General features: G+C 69.2%; 2 protein-coding genes across 2 annotated transcripts; one reads left to right on the top strand and one right to left on the bottom strand.

Annotated features, from left to right (window-relative positions):
• The first annotated feature begins 4 nt into the window (after positions 1-4).
• Positions 5-6,374, top strand: LOC308064937 (cGMP-dependent protein kinase 1-like). Its single transcript, XM_080390233.1, has 18 exons — positions 5-239; positions 961-1,160; positions 1,224-1,937; positions 2,522-2,585; positions 2,753-2,830; positions 2,924-3,012; positions 3,176-3,241; positions 3,325-3,372; positions 3,994-4,038; positions 4,524-4,662; positions 4,767-4,897; positions 4,980-5,069; positions 5,149-5,290; positions 5,384-5,547; positions 5,617-5,733; positions 5,906-5,968; positions 6,039-6,114; positions 6,190-6,374. The coding sequence occupies exons 1-18, from the start codon at positions 96-98 to the stop codon at positions 6,274-6,276; spliced, it is 2,457 nt and encodes an 818-aa protein (XP_080246359.1). The 5' UTR covers positions 5-95; the 3' UTR covers positions 6,277-6,374.
• A 165-nt stretch (positions 6,375-6,539) lies between these two features.
• Positions 6,540-14,492, bottom strand: EMILIN1 (elastin microfibril interfacer 1). Its single transcript, XM_080390232.1, has 8 exons — positions 13,895-14,492; positions 11,171-11,296; positions 10,269-10,477; positions 8,360-10,186; positions 7,843-7,950; positions 7,705-7,722; positions 7,288-7,422; positions 6,540-7,042 (listed from the first exon to the last, which is right to left on the bottom strand). Exons 1-8 carry the CDS (start codon positions 14,395-14,397, stop codon positions 6,711-6,713), a joined length of 3,258 nt encoding a protein of 1,085 aa, XP_080246358.1. The 5' UTR covers positions 14,398-14,492; the 3' UTR covers positions 6,540-6,710.
• Positions 14,493-16,294: the final 1,802 nt, after the last annotated feature.

Genomic DNA, 16,294 nt, shown 5'->3' on the forward strand with positions numbered 1-16,294 from the left:
CCCCGTGTGTGCACCCCCTCCCCCCCCCGCCATGCACACACACACCCCCGTGTACCCCCCCTGGTGCGCACACCGCAACTACACCCGCACTTCCCATGCACACCCTTCCACTGGGGCAGCCCTGGGGCGAGGGGTGCTATGGGGTGGGGGCTGCCTGGGGGGTGAGGACGTGGCTAGGGTCCTCTGGACTCTGCCCTGGCCAGCCAGGAACAGCCGGTGTCACTGCAGGGGACTTTGGGGTGAGTCCGGCCCCACTCCACAGCTCCTCCTCGAGCAGGGGGTGCGGGTTGGGGTGAGCAGGCGCAGCTGCAGGCCGGCAGGTGCTGGGTGGGAGTGCCGCTGTGTCGGTTAATGTGTCACTGGGCCAGGCCCTGGCAGCAGTGCAGCTAGGAGGGGACGGCAGCGGTGGCAGCGGTAGCAGCGGTGGCAGCGGTAGGCGGCTGGGTGCAGGGTGGGTAGCAGGGCTGAGTCCCCAGGGGCTGGCCGCAGCCACGGCCCAGGGTGCCAGGGGGGACAGGACAGGTCTCTGCATTCTCCTGCCGTGCTGTGCTGTCAGCCACGCCGAGGCCCTGCTGGGCTCCCTTGTGCCAGCGGCACAACCTTTGCACGGTGCAGGGAGTGCCTGGGCACGATGCCTGTGGGAGCCCACACCTGTCTTTGCTGCAGGGCTGCGGGCAGGGCTGTGGCAGACCATGCCAGGACACCCACTGGGGACCCCTCCTGCCTGCACTGCGGCCTGGGGTACGGCAGGGGCCGTGCACAGCACTGCTGGGTTCTGGGTGACCCTTGCCACGCGGGGCTGGGCTGTGCCAGGCAGTGCAGAGCCAAAGCCAGCAGCACCATGCTGAGCCTGGCTGTGCCATGTGGGGCTGTGCCCTGGGTAGCATCCCCCCTCTGTGCTCTGGGGCCAGGGGACTGGTGCCATGATGCCACGGTGGTCCTAAACACCAGCACCCCCAGGGCACTGGGAGCATTCGTGGTGTGGGGATGGATGAGAAGCTGCGGGACCTGCGGCTGCGGGAGGAGAGGACCTTCCTGCAGAGCATGGCGTGGGAGGATGTGATGGAACAGCCCCCCAGCCGGCGGGACAGCCGGGCTCTGGCCATCATCCCCGAGCCCCTTGCCAGTGATGCCGCACCCAACAGCCCCAAGTCGCACAGGTAGCCAGCGGGAACTGGGGGTCCGGGATCTGGCGTCCAGTGCTGCCCTACCCACATCCCCAGGGACCTCAGCCTGATCGCGGAGGCGGTGGGGCGCAGCGAGTTCCTGCGGCGCCTGGGCGAGGGCTGCCCTGAGGCACTGGCCCAGAGCTTCACCACTGTCCGGCATGGCCCTGGGGACACTGTGCTGGCTGAGGACACCGAAGGCACTGCCATGTACATTGTGGCAGGTGAGAATGTGGCATGGGCACACATGGTGGTCACATGTGTGCCACCATCTGTGCCCGTGTGTGGGTGTGCCATGTGTGCCTGTGCGCATTGGGCTGCTGCACATGCGGGTGCCTGTGCACACCCGTGTGTATGTGTGCACCTCTGTGGAGGATGCATCTCCCGTTTGCATGGGGTGCGAGGCTACCTGCTGCAGGGCAGTCACATGCGTGTGCACACATGTGTGTGTGTGCATGATGCTGCGGGTCTTGTCTGTGCAGAGGGGCATCTCAGTGTGAGCCAGCGGGGCCGGCAGCTCCGCACGCTGGGACCAGGTGACGTGTTTGGTGAGCTTGCCATCCTCTACCACTGCAAGCGCACGGCCACCGTGAGGGGTAAGGAGAGCTCCCCGGCTCCATGCCACCCCCGGCCCCCCAGCACCCCGCTGACTCCCTTTTGTGCAGCTCTCAGCCCTGTGCGCCTCTGGGCCATCGACAGGCAGCGGTACCGGGCCATCGCCACCAGCAATGCCAAGCAGAGACGAGTGGAGCTCCTGGGGTCCCTGCGGATGTGAGTGGGGCCTGGCACCTGCTGACACCACCCCACAGCACCCACCGCCCCCAGGCCCCACACCCTGACCCCCTCAGGGGTGGCTGGACTCTCCTGCCAGCCCTTGCCTGCAGAGTCCCCTTCCGGTCCCAGCCCTGTCCTCACCATCATCCTCACCCCCGTCTCAGCCACATCCCTATCACCATCCCTGTCCCCATCCTTATACCCAGCCCCAGCCTGGTCTCATCCTCATCCCAATTCCTGCTCCCAGCTGATCCCTGTTCCCATGCCCAGCCCCACCTCCACCACGTCCCCCTCCCCATCCCAATCTCTGTCCCCCCTGCAGCCCCCTGCCTCTCCATCCCCTTACCCAGCCCTGCCCTGCCCACCACCTGGGCTGGGCTCTGTGGTGCAGGAGCTCAGACAGATTGCAGGCAGGGTGCAGGAAGAGCACAGGCAGGTTGCAAACAAGGTGCAGGCAGGATGCAGACAGGTGGGAGGCAGGGCACAGGTGGGGCCCAGGTGAGGTGCAGGCAGGGCAGAGGTGGGGTGCAGGCAGGGCACAGGCAGGCCGTGGGACACCCACCAGCCCCTCTCTGCCACAGGGTGCACTGGCTGCAGGACCTCTCCGACAGCCACCTCTGCAAGCTGCTGGATGCCATGGAGGAGGTGGGTGGGCAATGAGGCAGGGGCTCCCAGGGCCCGGGGATCTCAGGACACCTCCCCGCAGGGGGCTGGGGCTGCTGGGCTGTGCCTGGGATGGTGGGTCTGGGGGCAGCTATGGAGGCTGCCTGCCCCTGCCTGCCCCCAGCAGCCCCTCCACTCCCTTCCCACAGTGCACCTTCCCGCCCGGCCACATCATTATCCACGAAGGAGATGAGGGGGAGAACTTCTACATCATCCTGAGGGGTGAGGTGGGTGCAGACCCATGACCTGGGCTCCTCCAGCCCCCCCTTGGCCCCCTGGCCCCGCTGGCACTCAGCCACTCTCGCTGCCTGCTGCTGCAGGTGCGGGTCAGCCAGCGGGCAGGCGGGGGGCAGCGGCTCATCCGTGTCCTGGGCGCTGGGCAGCACTTCGGGGAGCTCTCCCTGCTGCGGTACGTGCCCTGCTGACCCCCCACCATGGACCTGCCCATGGAGCACCCCCCCCCCCCCCCACAGACCCTCCTCGTTTGTACCCCCAATGCGCACACCCCCCACACCCTTAAGCACCCCGCCCTACAGTGCCCCCTGTGACCCCCTTGACCCCCCTCTGCACAGGAACAGCCGCCGCACAGCCTCATGCCAGGCCCAGGGACATGTCACCTGTGTCACCATGGCCAAAGAGTAGGTGTCCCCATGCCCCCCCCTCCTGGCACTGCTGGACCCCCCTGGCCCCACTGACTCCCAACCCTTCCTCTGCTTCACAGAGACTTCCTCGAGATCAGCCCCTTCTGCCCCCAGCTGCTCCTAGAGCCGTGAGTGCCCCCAGCTCCCCCGGGACCCCCAGTCCCAGGGAACCCCAAACCCCAGGGAGCCCCCAACCCCAGGGAGCCCTCAGCCCCTCTGGGACTCCCAGCCCCAGGGAGCCCCCAGCCCCTGGGACCCCCAATCCAGGGGGGAGCTCCCAGCCCCAGGAAGCCCCAGAGAGTGGGTCCTTGGTCAGGCCAGGCTGCATGGGCACTGCAGGTGGGGGGCCGGGGGGCATCTGGGGGCAATGGGTGCAGGGTGCTCAGGGCAGGTGTCCTGCACAGAGCTTCCGGCTGGTGCGGGTGGGGGGGGCGTTGGGGCGGGGGCTGTGCTGTGACCTCAGGTTGCTCCTAGATTCTTCCCTGGGTGGTGAGCACTGTCCCACTGCCACCCAGCCCCACAGCTCGCCCCATCGTGGCCCCACACACGATGGCCCCACCGTGGACCCCTCAGCCAAGGTGGCTCCGTTCTGGTCCTGCACATGGATTAGGGTCTCTGCTCCCCCCCACACCCTGGGTCTGGGGGGCCATGGGGAGGGCTGTGGTGGGGAGCAGGGCTGAGCAAGGGCTGCCCCACTGCCCACTCCCCCCCCCACCGCCCCGCCCCGGCTCGCCTCCTTCCCACTGCAGGAACACGACTGAGCCAGAAGTACCGGCCCCAGAGGATCCTGGAAAGTGAGTGCAGGATGGGTCTGGGCTGGGTCTGGGGATGTGCTAGGGATGGGGATGGGGCTGCAACGGGGATGGCCTGGGGATAGGGATGGGGATAGGGAAGGAATTGGGATGAGGATGGGGTGGAGGTGGGATGGGGATGGGAAAGGGATCAGGATGGAATGGGGATGGGGACAGAGCCACGCTGCCCTGGTATGGGTCTTCCTGATCTCAGGGCAAGGACATGGGTGGGCAGTTGACAGGGCAGACAGCAGCAAGTCAGCCAGGGCTCTGCTCTGTGCTGGGGTCCCTGGGGTCTGGCTGGGTGACACAGGGTCCCTGGGATGGCTCTGGGTGTGGCACATGGCCCAGCCTGATGGCACTGGGGACCCCAGGGTCTGACCCAGCGCAATCTCTGGAGAGCAGCGGGGGGGTCCTGGCAAGGCTTGGGGGTCAGCAGGACCCCCGGGCTGGTGCGGGTGATGCAGGGCCATGGTTCGCACCCACAGGGAATTGGGGTCTCCAAGCCTGCGGCAGCCCCCAGCACCAGCGCGACTGGAGGACCTGGTGGCTGTGCGCTACAAGGAGGGGCAGTGGCAGGGCCAGCACGTCATCCTGGGCACTGGCGGCTTTGGCAGGGTTGAGCTGGTGAGAGCCAGACCCTGCACCCTCTGCCCTGGCTCCTGCCACCCAGCCCCGTCCTGTTGCAACCGGTGGTGCCCATCGGAGTGCCCATGGCTACCCATGCCCAGGTCCAGTACCGGGAGCGGCTCTTTGCACTGAAGCGGATCCGCAAGGACTGGGTGGTGCGGACACAGCAGCAGGAGCATGTCCGCACGGAGCGGCGGGTGCTGGCAGGCAGCCGCAGCCCCTTCATCGTGGGGTGAGAGAGGGCTGTGGGCACTGGCGGGGACATTGAGGCCACCAGCTGTGCCAAGGTCCCACCAACCCCTCTCCGGTGGCAGGTTTTTTGGCACCTTCCGGGACAGGCAGTACATCTACCTGCTGCTGGAGTTCTGCCAGGGCGGTGAGCTGTGGACCAAGCTGCGTGAGATGTACGGGGCTGGGATGAGCACATGGCTGTGCCATGCCATGCCATGCTGTGCCACACAACTGCTGGTCCCTGACATGCAGGCGCTGCTTTGAGGAGCCGTTGGCTGTGTTCTGCTGCGCCTGTGTTGTTGAGGGTCTTGAGTACCTGCACAGCCATGGCATCATCTACCGTGACCTGAAGCCTGAGAACCTCATGCTGGACCAGCGTGGCTACATCAAGCTGGTACCAGAGCGGACATCCTGGCAGCGCCAGCACCGGCGCCTGGGGAGGGCTGGCAGGGTGGGCTGTGCTGGCTGATAGCACTGGTGCCTGCAGGTCGACTTTGGCTTTGCCAAGGAGCTGGGACGGGGGGAGAAAACCTACTCCTTCTGTGGGACCCCCGAGTACCTGGCTCCTGAGATGCTGCGCCAGGAGGGTCACGACTTCGCTGTTGACTTCTGGATGCTGGGCATCCTTGCCTTTGAGCTGCTGGTGGGCAGGTGAGTGTGCGCCCCTGGGGCCAGATAAGCCCCCACTGCAGCGAGGCTCCACCTGCCCCTGCCCTGCAGGCCCCCCTTCCACAGCGCTGACCCCCGGCAGATCTACAGCCGCATTCTGGATGGCATCTTCTCCTTCCCTGCCTTCCTCAGCGAGGCTGCCTGCTCCCTCATCAGCAAGCTCTGCAGGTGCACAGGGCACCCACCGCGGGGTCCTGCCACAGCCCAGGCAGATACAGGGGGCAGGGGGGTGTCCCAAGCAGGAACAAGGCGCTCAAGTGCTGTGGATGCATCAGTGCACCCTGTGGGGGTGCTGGGGAGGGGTGCCCCCCCTGCCCTGTCCCACACTATCCCCTTGCAGGCGCCGTCCGGGGCAGCGCCTAGGGAACACGGCCAGTGGCATCCGTGGCATCAAGAAGCACAGGTGAGGGGAGTGGGTGCACGGGTGGGGGCCCCCCTTGTCCCCTCCTGCAGCATACACACCACCCCCCCAGGTGGTTTGGGGCCCTGAAGTGGAGGAAGCTTGCGCTGCGGCAGCTGGAGGCACCCACCCGGCAGCTCATCAAGGAGGTAAGCTGGGGAGGTCATGGGGCTGGGGTCCAGGGGGCAGGAGGAGCCAGCTCTGACCCCATCCCCCCACCCCAGGGACCTCCCTATGCCAACTTCAAGCGTTTCTCCACCGACTGGACACCAGCAGAGGATGAGTTCTCGGGCTGGGATGAGGATTTCTGATGGCAGCAGGACCCCCGGGCTGGGCTGGCTGTGCCCCCTCCCCACCACAGCCCCAGGCCAGGGTGATGCTGGGGGCTGCCCTGTGGCCTTGTGCTCTCTCAGGGCTGGGGGGGGCTGCCCCAGGACAATAAATCGTGGTGCTGCCACCAGGCGCAGGAAGGAGCTGGAACCGCGGGTACAAAACCCGGTGCCGCGTCTTTATTTTGTGGGGGGCAGTGGGGGGGCCGGGGGTGGTGGGGTGATGTGGGGGTCTAGGGGGCAGTGATGTGGGGTGAGGGCATGTGGTGGCAGGGGATTGATGGGTTGGGGGGGTGCTGATAAATAACAGGACGGGTGGGGGGATCCCGCCGGGGTGTGGGGACCCCCCGGCCTGGCTGTGCCCCCGGCTGGCTGGCAGCCCCATGCCAGGGGGCTGGTCCGAGGGTCCAGCGGCTCTAGGGCTCCTCGGTGTCGTACAGCAGGGCCCCACTGAAGACGGTGAGGGGCTCGTCGGGCGCGTGGGCCAGGCGCCCTGACACCAGGTCCACGCAGAGTGTCTCGCCGGCAGCCAACGGCAGCAGGAGGCTGAAGACCCCGAGTGTCCCGGGGCTGGGCTGCAGCGCGGCCACTGGCTCCTTCTCCAGCCCCTCGGGCTGGAACCCGGCCGAGTCCAGGCGGGCGATGCCCTGGTTGGAGCGCGACAGCACAGCCTCCAGCTTCTCCCCTTTGTGCCCTGTCAGCACTGCGCTCACCAGGTATCGCCCACTCACTGGTGCCGTGAAGGTGCCTGCGGCAGTGGGTGGGTGGGTGTCAGTGCTAGCAGCCACCCTGCCCCTAGGGACCCCCCAGTGCCCCCAGAATGGGCTCTGCACCCCCTGGTGTTCCCCCACTGTGTCCCACAGCCATCAAGGCACCCCCCCCCACAGGCCCGGCACCCCCTTTCCCATGGCCATGACCATGTAGCCTCCATCCCACTCCACCATCCCCCTCCTGCCCCACAGCCCCCACCCTGCCCCACCCGTGGGCGCTCACCCGTCTCGGGGTCATAGGCACCGCCGTCATTGAGCAGGACCTGGTCGAAGGGGACGGTACCTGGCTCCGTGCACTGGGTGCTCAGGGTGGCCGAGAAGGCGATGTGGGGCACAGAGCCCGGCTCCCCTACTGTGCCTGGGCAGCGCATCAGGACAGGGCACCCGGCCCAGCAGCCATAGCCCCTGCTCCTCCCTATACCTGCCCCTTTGCTGTGTCCACATGTCCCCCCCTTGACCACGTCCCCTCCCCTGTGTGCCCAGTCCCTCTGCCCCAGCCAGCCATGACCATCACCCCAGGCTGGCCCATCCAGTGTCCTGTGCCTTCCCATGCCCCCTTGCCCCAGGCCAGACACCCCCCAAATGGCCACTGCAGCACCCACCACAAGCACCCCATGCCCCGCCAGCCCCCAAGCCCTACCTCTCTCTCCTGGCAGCCCTAGAAGGGAAAGCGAGAGGGCTGCAGAGCTGGCATGGGGCAGGACCCCTGGGGTGCACGGTCCGGCCATGCCAGCACTGCCCTGCTGAGAAGGACAGGGCACGGGGGGCAGCTCCTTACCGGGGGGGCCCAGGGGGCCTTGTTCGCCATCTTTGCCAGGGGGCCCGGGGGGGCCGGGGGGGCCGATCTCACCCATGGGGCCAACGGGTCCAGGGGGTCCAGGGGGGCCTGAAGGGAGGATGGGGTTAAAGCCGCCCCAGCCCCACAACCCTCACTCCACATCCCCACGCCTGGAGCTCCGGATCCCCGTGGTTTACGTCCCCACAGCCCTGTGTCCCCACACCTTGACCCCCGCTGTCCCCACGGTTTGTATCCCCATTCCTCATGGCTTGAGCCCCCAAAACTTATGTCCCCATGTCCCCACACCTTGAGGCCCACGTCTCCACACCCCAGCCCCACAGCCCGCAGTCTCCTGTAGACCTGCCGTTCCCCCACCCCGCACCCCCATACCCACCCAGCCATGCCCCCCAACTGCCTCGCTCACTGGCAACCCCGTCTTCCCATTCCCTGCTGCCCCATGTCCCCAAGCATAGTCCCCACCACCCCATGCCCCCCAGCGCCCTCGTGCCCCGCGCACCAGCGAGGTCCCTCTGGCTCAGGTGGAGCAGCTCCCCGCGCAGGTGCTGCAGGCTGGCGTTGAGGGCACTGAGCCGACGTGGGAGCTGGGCCTGCAGCGCCTTCTCCAGCAGCGCGTCCTGGGCACGGGCCGTGCCGTTCAGCTCCCGCACTGCACCCCATAGCCCTGCTACGTGCCGGCCCAGACCCTCACGGACGCCCCGCAGCCCACCCGCCACAGCCTCCAGCTGCTCGCAGACTCCCTCCAGCTTGGCCAGCCGTGGTTCCAGGCCGGCTGGGCAGCCCCTGGTCCGCACCAGCTCCCGCACCAGCCCTTCCAGCCGTTCCTCGCTCTCGGCCTGCCGTGCTGCTGCTGCCGCCGCTGCCTGGTCCAGCTCAGCCACGATGCGGTCAATGATGGCGTCCAGCTCACGCTGCCGGGCATCCTGCTGGTCCAGAGAATCCTGCAGCTCCTGCACTGTGGTGTTGATCCCACCGAGGGAAAGCAGTGCTGCCACCAGCTCACCCCGCAGCGCTCGCAGCTCCGAGGGTGAGGTGCCCCCGAAGACACTGAACCCCTCCAGTGGCACCTCCGCTTCCGCCTCTGGCACGGTGGGGCCAGGCTCGGGCAGGCGGCAGGCAGCGGCACAGGCATCCACCTCGGCCCGCAGCTGCTCCAGCTCATGGGGTGGCAGTGGGGAGCAGGGTGGGGGGCAGGGGCTTGGCCCCCCCGGCTTGGCCTCCAGCAGCCCTGTCCGGTTGCGGAGCTCTGCCAGCTCCTCTGCCAGGGCCCCCCCTGCCTCCAGCTGCCCCAGCCGCCCCGCCAGCTGCCCCAGTGCCTCCCCCTGTGCCCCCAGCAGCTCCCGCAGCTCCCCCCACTCTGCCCGCAGCCCCTGCAGAGTCCCGCCCAGCCCATCCCTGCTGGCCCCCAGGGCCTGGAGCTGCCCCTCAGTGTCCTGCAGCCGCCGCTCCAGCTGTTGGAGGAGGAGGCCGAGCTGCCCATCCTGGCCACCCGCCGTCAGCTCTGGGGGTGCCGGGCAGGGCCAGCCGCAGCGGGCCAGCAGCCCCTCCAGCTCAGCCAGGCGGGCACCGTGCTGTGCCCCGCTCACCACCAGCCCTTCTACCGCCCGGCTCAGGTTGGCCAGGCGTGCCGGCAGCCCGCTCTGCCACCTGTCCAGCTCAGGGGGCCATGGGCCAGCCCACGAGGCATTCAGTCGCCCCTCCAGTTCTGCCAGCCGCCGGGCCAGCACTGGTCCCTGCCCGCCAGACCCCGCCACGGCTGAGGGCAGCCCCTCCAGGCGCCGCTCCAGCTCAGCCAGGCGCCGGTGCAGATCGTCTGGTGGGGCAGCAGCGGGTGCCAGGCGGCTGCTCAGGCTGCTGATGTGCCGCTGCACCGTCTCCACCGCCTCCCGGTTGCGCTGGTCCACTGAGCCCACCAGCTTCTCCAGCGCCCGCATGCGCTCCCGGTCCTCCGCTGCCTGCCGCCGCAGCCCCTCAGTGCCGGCTGCACAGGCAGCGCAGGTCTCCTGCAGCCGTTGCTCCAGCTCACGCAGTGCCGTGGCTGTCCCTGGGTCCCCTGATGCCACCGACACTGGACCCTCCCGGCCGCTCTCCTGGCGATGCAGGCGGCTTTCCAGCTCCTCCAGCCGCCGCTGGACATGGCTCAGGGCCTCCCGCACTTCAGCTGGGGCGGCTGCATCGGCCGGCTGCTCGCCCTCGGGACTGCCACCCGCTGCCCGGTGTGGCTGCTCCGGCGGTAGCTCCTGCCTGGCCCGCAGTTCCTCCACCTGCTCACTCAGCTGCCGCACCTGCTCCTCCAGCTGCCGCACCTTCTCCGCATCCACACCACCTGCCACCGTACCGCATCATTCACGGTCATGACTGCGCCGGGACCATCCCGCTGGTGCATCCCCCCCACCTGCCAGCACTACCTTCGCCCCCCAGGCCACTGAGGGGGTTGCCGAAGCCAGAAAGCGTGGGGCGGCTGGGCCGGGGTCGGGGACGACTGGTGGGCAGCAGGGATGCCGGCCCCGGCCCCTCAGTGCAGTCCTCGCCCGAGTAGCCCTGGCAGCAGCGCCAGGCCAGCTCCGACACTGTCCTCTGGGACACCTTGTAGCGGGGCCGCAGGAAGCTGCGGTACCTGTGGGCACAGGAGACCCTGCCGCAGCGGCGGGGGCTGATGAAAAGCCCCCAGCTGCGCAGTGTGGGCCGGCAAGAGGGGCACTGGGGGGGGAGGTCCTGGGTGTGGGGAGCAGGGCTGGTCCTGCGGCAAAGCCCTGCCTGCACTCAGTCCCCCATGCCTGCCAGCACCCCGCTGCCTGCCAGGGTGCCGGTGTCGGAGGTGGCACCGTGCGCACAGGGGCGTAAGGCAGCAGCTCGGGACTGGGCAGCTGGCGAGGCGGGAGCAAAACCAAACACAGGCTGTGGCCTGGTCCCGGTGGTACAGCCAGGCCCTTGCCTGCACCCAGCCTCTTGCTCAGCTGCCGGCAGCTGGGGGTGGGGGGCTGCCCCTGCCACCCTGCCACTGCCATCGCCCCATGCTGCTGGCCCTGCCATCGAGCTGCCAGCTTGCCGACTTGCCCTCAGCGCGGGGTGTGCCAGGGGTCCTGGCACACACCTTGTGGGGGGGCTGCTGGCCAGGCAGGGACAGGGGCCAGTCACCCAACCAGCACTGCTTGAGGCTGCTGGGCTCTTGCGAAAAAGTAAACATGACCGCGGGGTGGATAAACACCAGCAGCAGCTGCGGCAGCAGGGGTGGTGGGGCCACCACCAACACGGCTCTGCTCCGAGCCCCCCCAGCCCACGGAGCTCCCCCAGCCCCAGCCCCACTCACGCCAGGACGCGGGGGCACTGGAGCTGCCCCCAGCCACAGGGCTGGTAGTCCGGCTTCACGAAGCTCTCGACGCCATCCTCCACCACGCAGCTTACGCTGCGCGTCACCACGTAGGCACACCAATTCCTGTGGGAAGGAGTCAGAGCGCCTGGCCGGCACACACTGGGCATCCCCCCACACGCACCAGGCATCATCTTGGCACACACCAGGCCCCCCCCACCTCTGCACACCCCCACACTCGCCCTGCCGGCCCCACCGGTAGCAGCCGTCACGGCCCAGTGCTGTGGGGTTAATGGGCCGGATCCTGCCCCATGCTGGAGCCCTTTCATCCCTGCTCTGCCCAGCAGCCTGTAGCACCAGGGCTCTGCGCCAAGCTCTCGCTGGGGCCGGTGGCACTGCAGGAGCAGCCGCGGCCCCCCAGCCATGGGGCAGCGACTGGGGAGCCCTGTGGGGCTGGGGGCTCTGTTTGTGGGGTTTGGGGCAGCCAGACAGGATTTGGTGTGCCAGACAACCCCTCATGCCATGCTGTGGGGCCCCACACAGTTTGTCCTGGGGATGGGCACCCCTTGTCCTGCCACATAGCTGCCCCACATGTCCCTGGTCCTTTCTGCACTGGTGGGGCAGGGGCAGATGGGACAGCCACCCACTGGGGGGGGCTCAGCCACCCCACAGCTATTTTGCCCCCCAACCTGGAGTATACAACAGGGGATCAACTGTCCCCCTGAGCAAAGCAATGGCACGGGGGCACCGCTCCCCCAGCCCCCCACACTGGGGTGCAGGAACCCAGGCTGCCCAGAGGCCTGCAGGACCAGCCATGGGGCCTCACAGCTCCCAGCCAGGTGCAAACCCCATGGCATAGCACGGGACCCCAACCAAGCCCCACAGGCTGAAGGGACCCCAGCCCTATGGCATGGGACCCCAGCCCGGCCCCACAGCCTGCAGGGACCCCACCCCCATGGCACAGGACCCCAGCCCAGCATCGCAAGCTGCAAAGACCCCAGCCCCGTGGCTCGGGACCCCAACCCGGCATCGCAAGCTGCAAGGACCCCAGCCTCATGGCTCAGGACCCCAGCCTGGCCCCGCAGGCTGCAAGGACCCCAGCCCCATGGCTCGGGACCCCAGCCTGGCCCCACAGGCTGCAAGGACCCCAGCCCCATGGCTCGGGACCCCAGCATGGCCCTGCAGGCTGCAAGGACCCTGGCACAGCCTTATATGGTCTATGCCCGGAGCCTGAAGCCCAGCCCCGAACCCAGAGCCCCCAGCCCCACACAGAGCAGCCCCTCAGGCTGTCCCATAAGGAGCGGCCTCCCAGGCCCCTCAGACCTTGTGGTGGGAGCTGGGGGGTTGCGGTGGGAGCTGGGGGGTTGCAGTGGGGGCCTGTGGGGCTGCGGCCGGTTCCCGTCAGACTCCGGCTGGTTCCCCTCAGGCCGCGGCTGGATTCCAGCTCCTCCCCGGGGGCCGCCGGGAATTCCTGCGCCGACCATGGCCCCCACTTGCCTCCCTCCTTCCCTTCCCTTCTCTTCCCTTCCCCACTGTACCTCCTAACCCCACACCTGTGGGACCCCCAGACGGCCCCAGGGTCCCACTGCCCGGGACTGGGGATGCCCACATTCCAGGGATGAGATGGGACGGGGATATGGGACATGAGATGTGTGATACGGGATGGGGACAGGATGGGATGAAAGCCCTCCTGAAAGGGCAGGGCATGAGGATGGCCCCCCATGCCTGCTCTGAGCACAGGGAGGGGCCACTGTGCCCCCCAAGCTATAAGGATTGGTCACTGCACCCCCCACGTGTGGGGAAACCCCACTGTGCCCCCAAAGCCACAGGTAAATGCTCAGCCACATCTGTGCCCTGCTACGGCAATGTGGGGCTGGGCTGGGGGTGCCTACCCCACATCCCCCCTTTCCAGGCAGCCCCATGACAGCAGCCAGGTCCTGCCACACTACCCGGGACTGCAGTGGGACTGCAGTGGGGCTGCCACGGTGCTGGCAGTGGGGCAGGGATAGGGCAGGCAACGGCGGTGGCTGTGCCAAGGCAGCTCCACTGTGCATGGCCACGCTGCTGTGGCACTGATGTGACCGCGTCAAGAGTGTGACCCCCAACCCAGGGGCGTGGGGCCACCCCCAGCCCAGCAGTCCCCCAAGCTCCCCCACCCACCGGCAGCAGCTGCCCCACGCCAACCCCACGCTGCCTGTCCCCAGCCACCGGCATGGCACCGGCAGAGGTGGGGACAGGGACAGGGTGGGTCCGGGCCCCTCGCCCCCTCCCCGACAGTGGTGGCCCTGCACTGCACAGCGCGGGCCGGGGGATGCTGGGGCCAGAGCAGCCCTGGGATCCCCGGCACCAGCCGCGCTGAGCCCAGCACACCCAGAGCCATCCCTGCGGGGAGCCTGGGCTCTGTGCCCCTGGCCCGAGCCCCTCCTGGTGCCCGGTGCCCGGTGCCCGGCCCCACGTACGCCCCCGGGTCTGGCCCCTCTGCATGTGCCCACCGTCCACACCCACCATGTGGCTGTGCCGGCGACAGCGGGCCATCAAGGGGTGGGGGTTGCCCCCCACCAAGTTGGGGGACACCCCCACCGCCATCCCCGGCACGGCAGCACCCACCGGGGACAGGACCCGCTGCCCCTTCCCATCACCCCGGTGGGACGTGGCACGTGTGGGTGCCCGGCCGCCCGTGTGTCCCCTCCCAGCCCGGCCCGGCATGGCGGTCACGGCTCCTACCTGTGCCGGCTGGCGGCCCGGGCACCGCCGTGGGTCGCAGCTGGGCCCTGCAGGGCCGTGGCCTGGACGGAGCCGTGGGGCGCGCCCCCCCCGGTGTAGAGGCTGTACCTGGGGGGGAAGTTGGCAGCCAGGGCCTGGGCGGCCAGCAGGCACGGCCAGAGCCAGGGGGCCATGCTGGGCGGGCAGCTCGGCACGGCTCGGCTCGGCTCGGCGGGCACGGCCCAGCTCAGGAGTGCATGGCGCGTCCCGTCGCGGCTCCGTCTCTCCTGGCTCTGCGCGGCTCGGCACGGCTGGGCTCGGCACGGCGGCTCTGCCCTCCCCTCGGCCGCCCCTCGGCCAGCCCCTTGCTGCCACAGAGCCGCCCCGGCACTGCCCGCCGACGGGGTCCCCGGGGCCCCCTGCTTCCTGCCTGCTGCGGCCCCCTCCCCGGCCCGCACAGCCCCCGGCGCGCCCCGGCCTCCGCCGGGCACCGCGGCCCCCGCCGGCCCCCACCACTCGCACATCTGCTTCTCGTTAGGCCGGGACGCCAGCGAGGACGGGAAGGAGGGACGGGGGAAGCCAGAGAGGCCGGGCAGGGGGCCAGGGCTGCAGGCAGCCAGCACGGCTGGTGCTACCGCGACGGGTCCCCCCCGCCATCACTGTGGCCTCGCATGGCACCCCGTGCCCTGCACTGCCATGGCCTCGTGTGGCACCTCACACCTTGTACCACCCTGGCCTCGCACAACACCCTGCCCCCCTGGCACTGCCACAGCCTCGAACAGCACTCCACGCCCTGCACTGCCATGGCCTTGCATGGCACCCCACACCTTGTACTGCCACGGCCTCACATGGTACTGCGTGCCTTGCACCGCCACGGCTTCGTGTGGCATCTCACACCTTGCATTGCTACAGCTGTGCGCAGCACCCTGCATCTTGTACCACCATGGCTGCGCACGGCACCCCATGCCTGGCACCACTGTGGCCTCCCATGGCACCCTACACCTGGCACCTCTGCAGCCACTGCCGTGGCCTCACATGGCACCCCACAACCACCACTGCCACGGCCTTGCACGGCACTCCATGCCTTGCACCACCACGGTCTTGTGTGGCACCTGGTTCTTTGCACAGCATCCTGCTCCTCATCCACCCACAGCATGTGTCACCCCTGTGCACCCTCTGCCACAGGCCAGCTAGTGGCTGTACCCACCATTCCCCAGCTTGAGGCTCCCTGGGGCGAGCCGGTGCTGCTGGCGGGGCAGCCCCCAGCACTGGGTGGGTGCAGCCAGAGTGTGTCCCTGCCCATAGCCCGATCCAGCCATGTCCCTGACGTTCTACCAGTGCCACATCCCCATGGCAGCACCAGCACCCCACAGTAGGTGCTGGTGTGGAGCCAGGCACAGCCCCACAGCTCCAGCCCCACCCTGACACCATTGGCACTGCACTGGGGGGTACGGGGGGCTCACCAGGGTTGCAGGAGCAGGGGGACCCAGCAGGGACCAAGTGGTGACACCATGGCTACCCTGCCACTGCTCCAGGCCTGTGGTGACACCACGGCTTCCCCAGATCACGCAGTGATGTAAGAGTCTCCCGGTGACATCACACCTTGGCCCCAGCCCTGGATGACGTCACGGGCTGGCGCGGCACTGCGGGAACCCGTCTCTCTCTGGGGCTCATCCAGGGCGCATTGAGCACAAACAGCTGCCGGCAGCTGGGCGGGGGAGGGGAGGGAGTGGGGGATGGGGCCTCGGGGACCGCGGCTGTGCTGGGCCAGGCACCCAGCCACGACTGTCCCCAGGGGGGCCGCCGCCGCCCCCTCTGCGCTCTCAGGGGCTGGGGGGGCTACGGGGGCCTGTGAGGAGGCTGGGGGGGCCGGGCGGTGGGGCAGCCCCAGGCCCGTGCAGGAGGTGGCACTGGCTGTGCCGTGTCCCGCGGGACGCCAGGCAGCGCCGGGGCCCCGCGGCTCAGGCAGGAGGGGCCGGAGGGGCCGGGGGGCACTGGGGAGCCGAGGGGCCGGGGGCCTCGTCCCCGGGGGACCGACCTCTGTGCCCGGCGCGGCCGGAGGCGCGGGGCGGGACCCCGGGGAGGGCTCGCTGCTGGCCCCTGGGCTGGGGCCGTCCTGCAGCAGCAGCAACCTGGCCTGGCCCGACCCGCCCGCCCGGCTGAGCCCAGCGGGGCACATTACGGCGCATCCCGGACCCTACCAGCCCCGCACGCCCCGGTACTCCTCCCAGCAGCTATAATTAGCCCCGGCCCCGCCCCCGCCGAGGCCCGGCCTTGTAAGGAGCCGGGCCCGGGCCGGGGCCTCCCGCTTGGGGCTCCCCGGCACCGCTCCCCCCCGGGCGGCTTCGGGCTGCGGCCGCCGGCGGGGGCTGGACAGCAGGTCCCGGGCGGGGGGTGGGGTGGGCACCGGCTCTTTTCCCG

This window comes from Falco punctatus, assembly GCF_963210335.1.
Source record: "Falco punctatus genome assembly, chromosome: 5".
NCBI classification, from domain to species: domain Eukaryota; kingdom Metazoa; phylum Chordata; class Aves; order Falconiformes; family Falconidae; genus Falco; species Falco punctatus.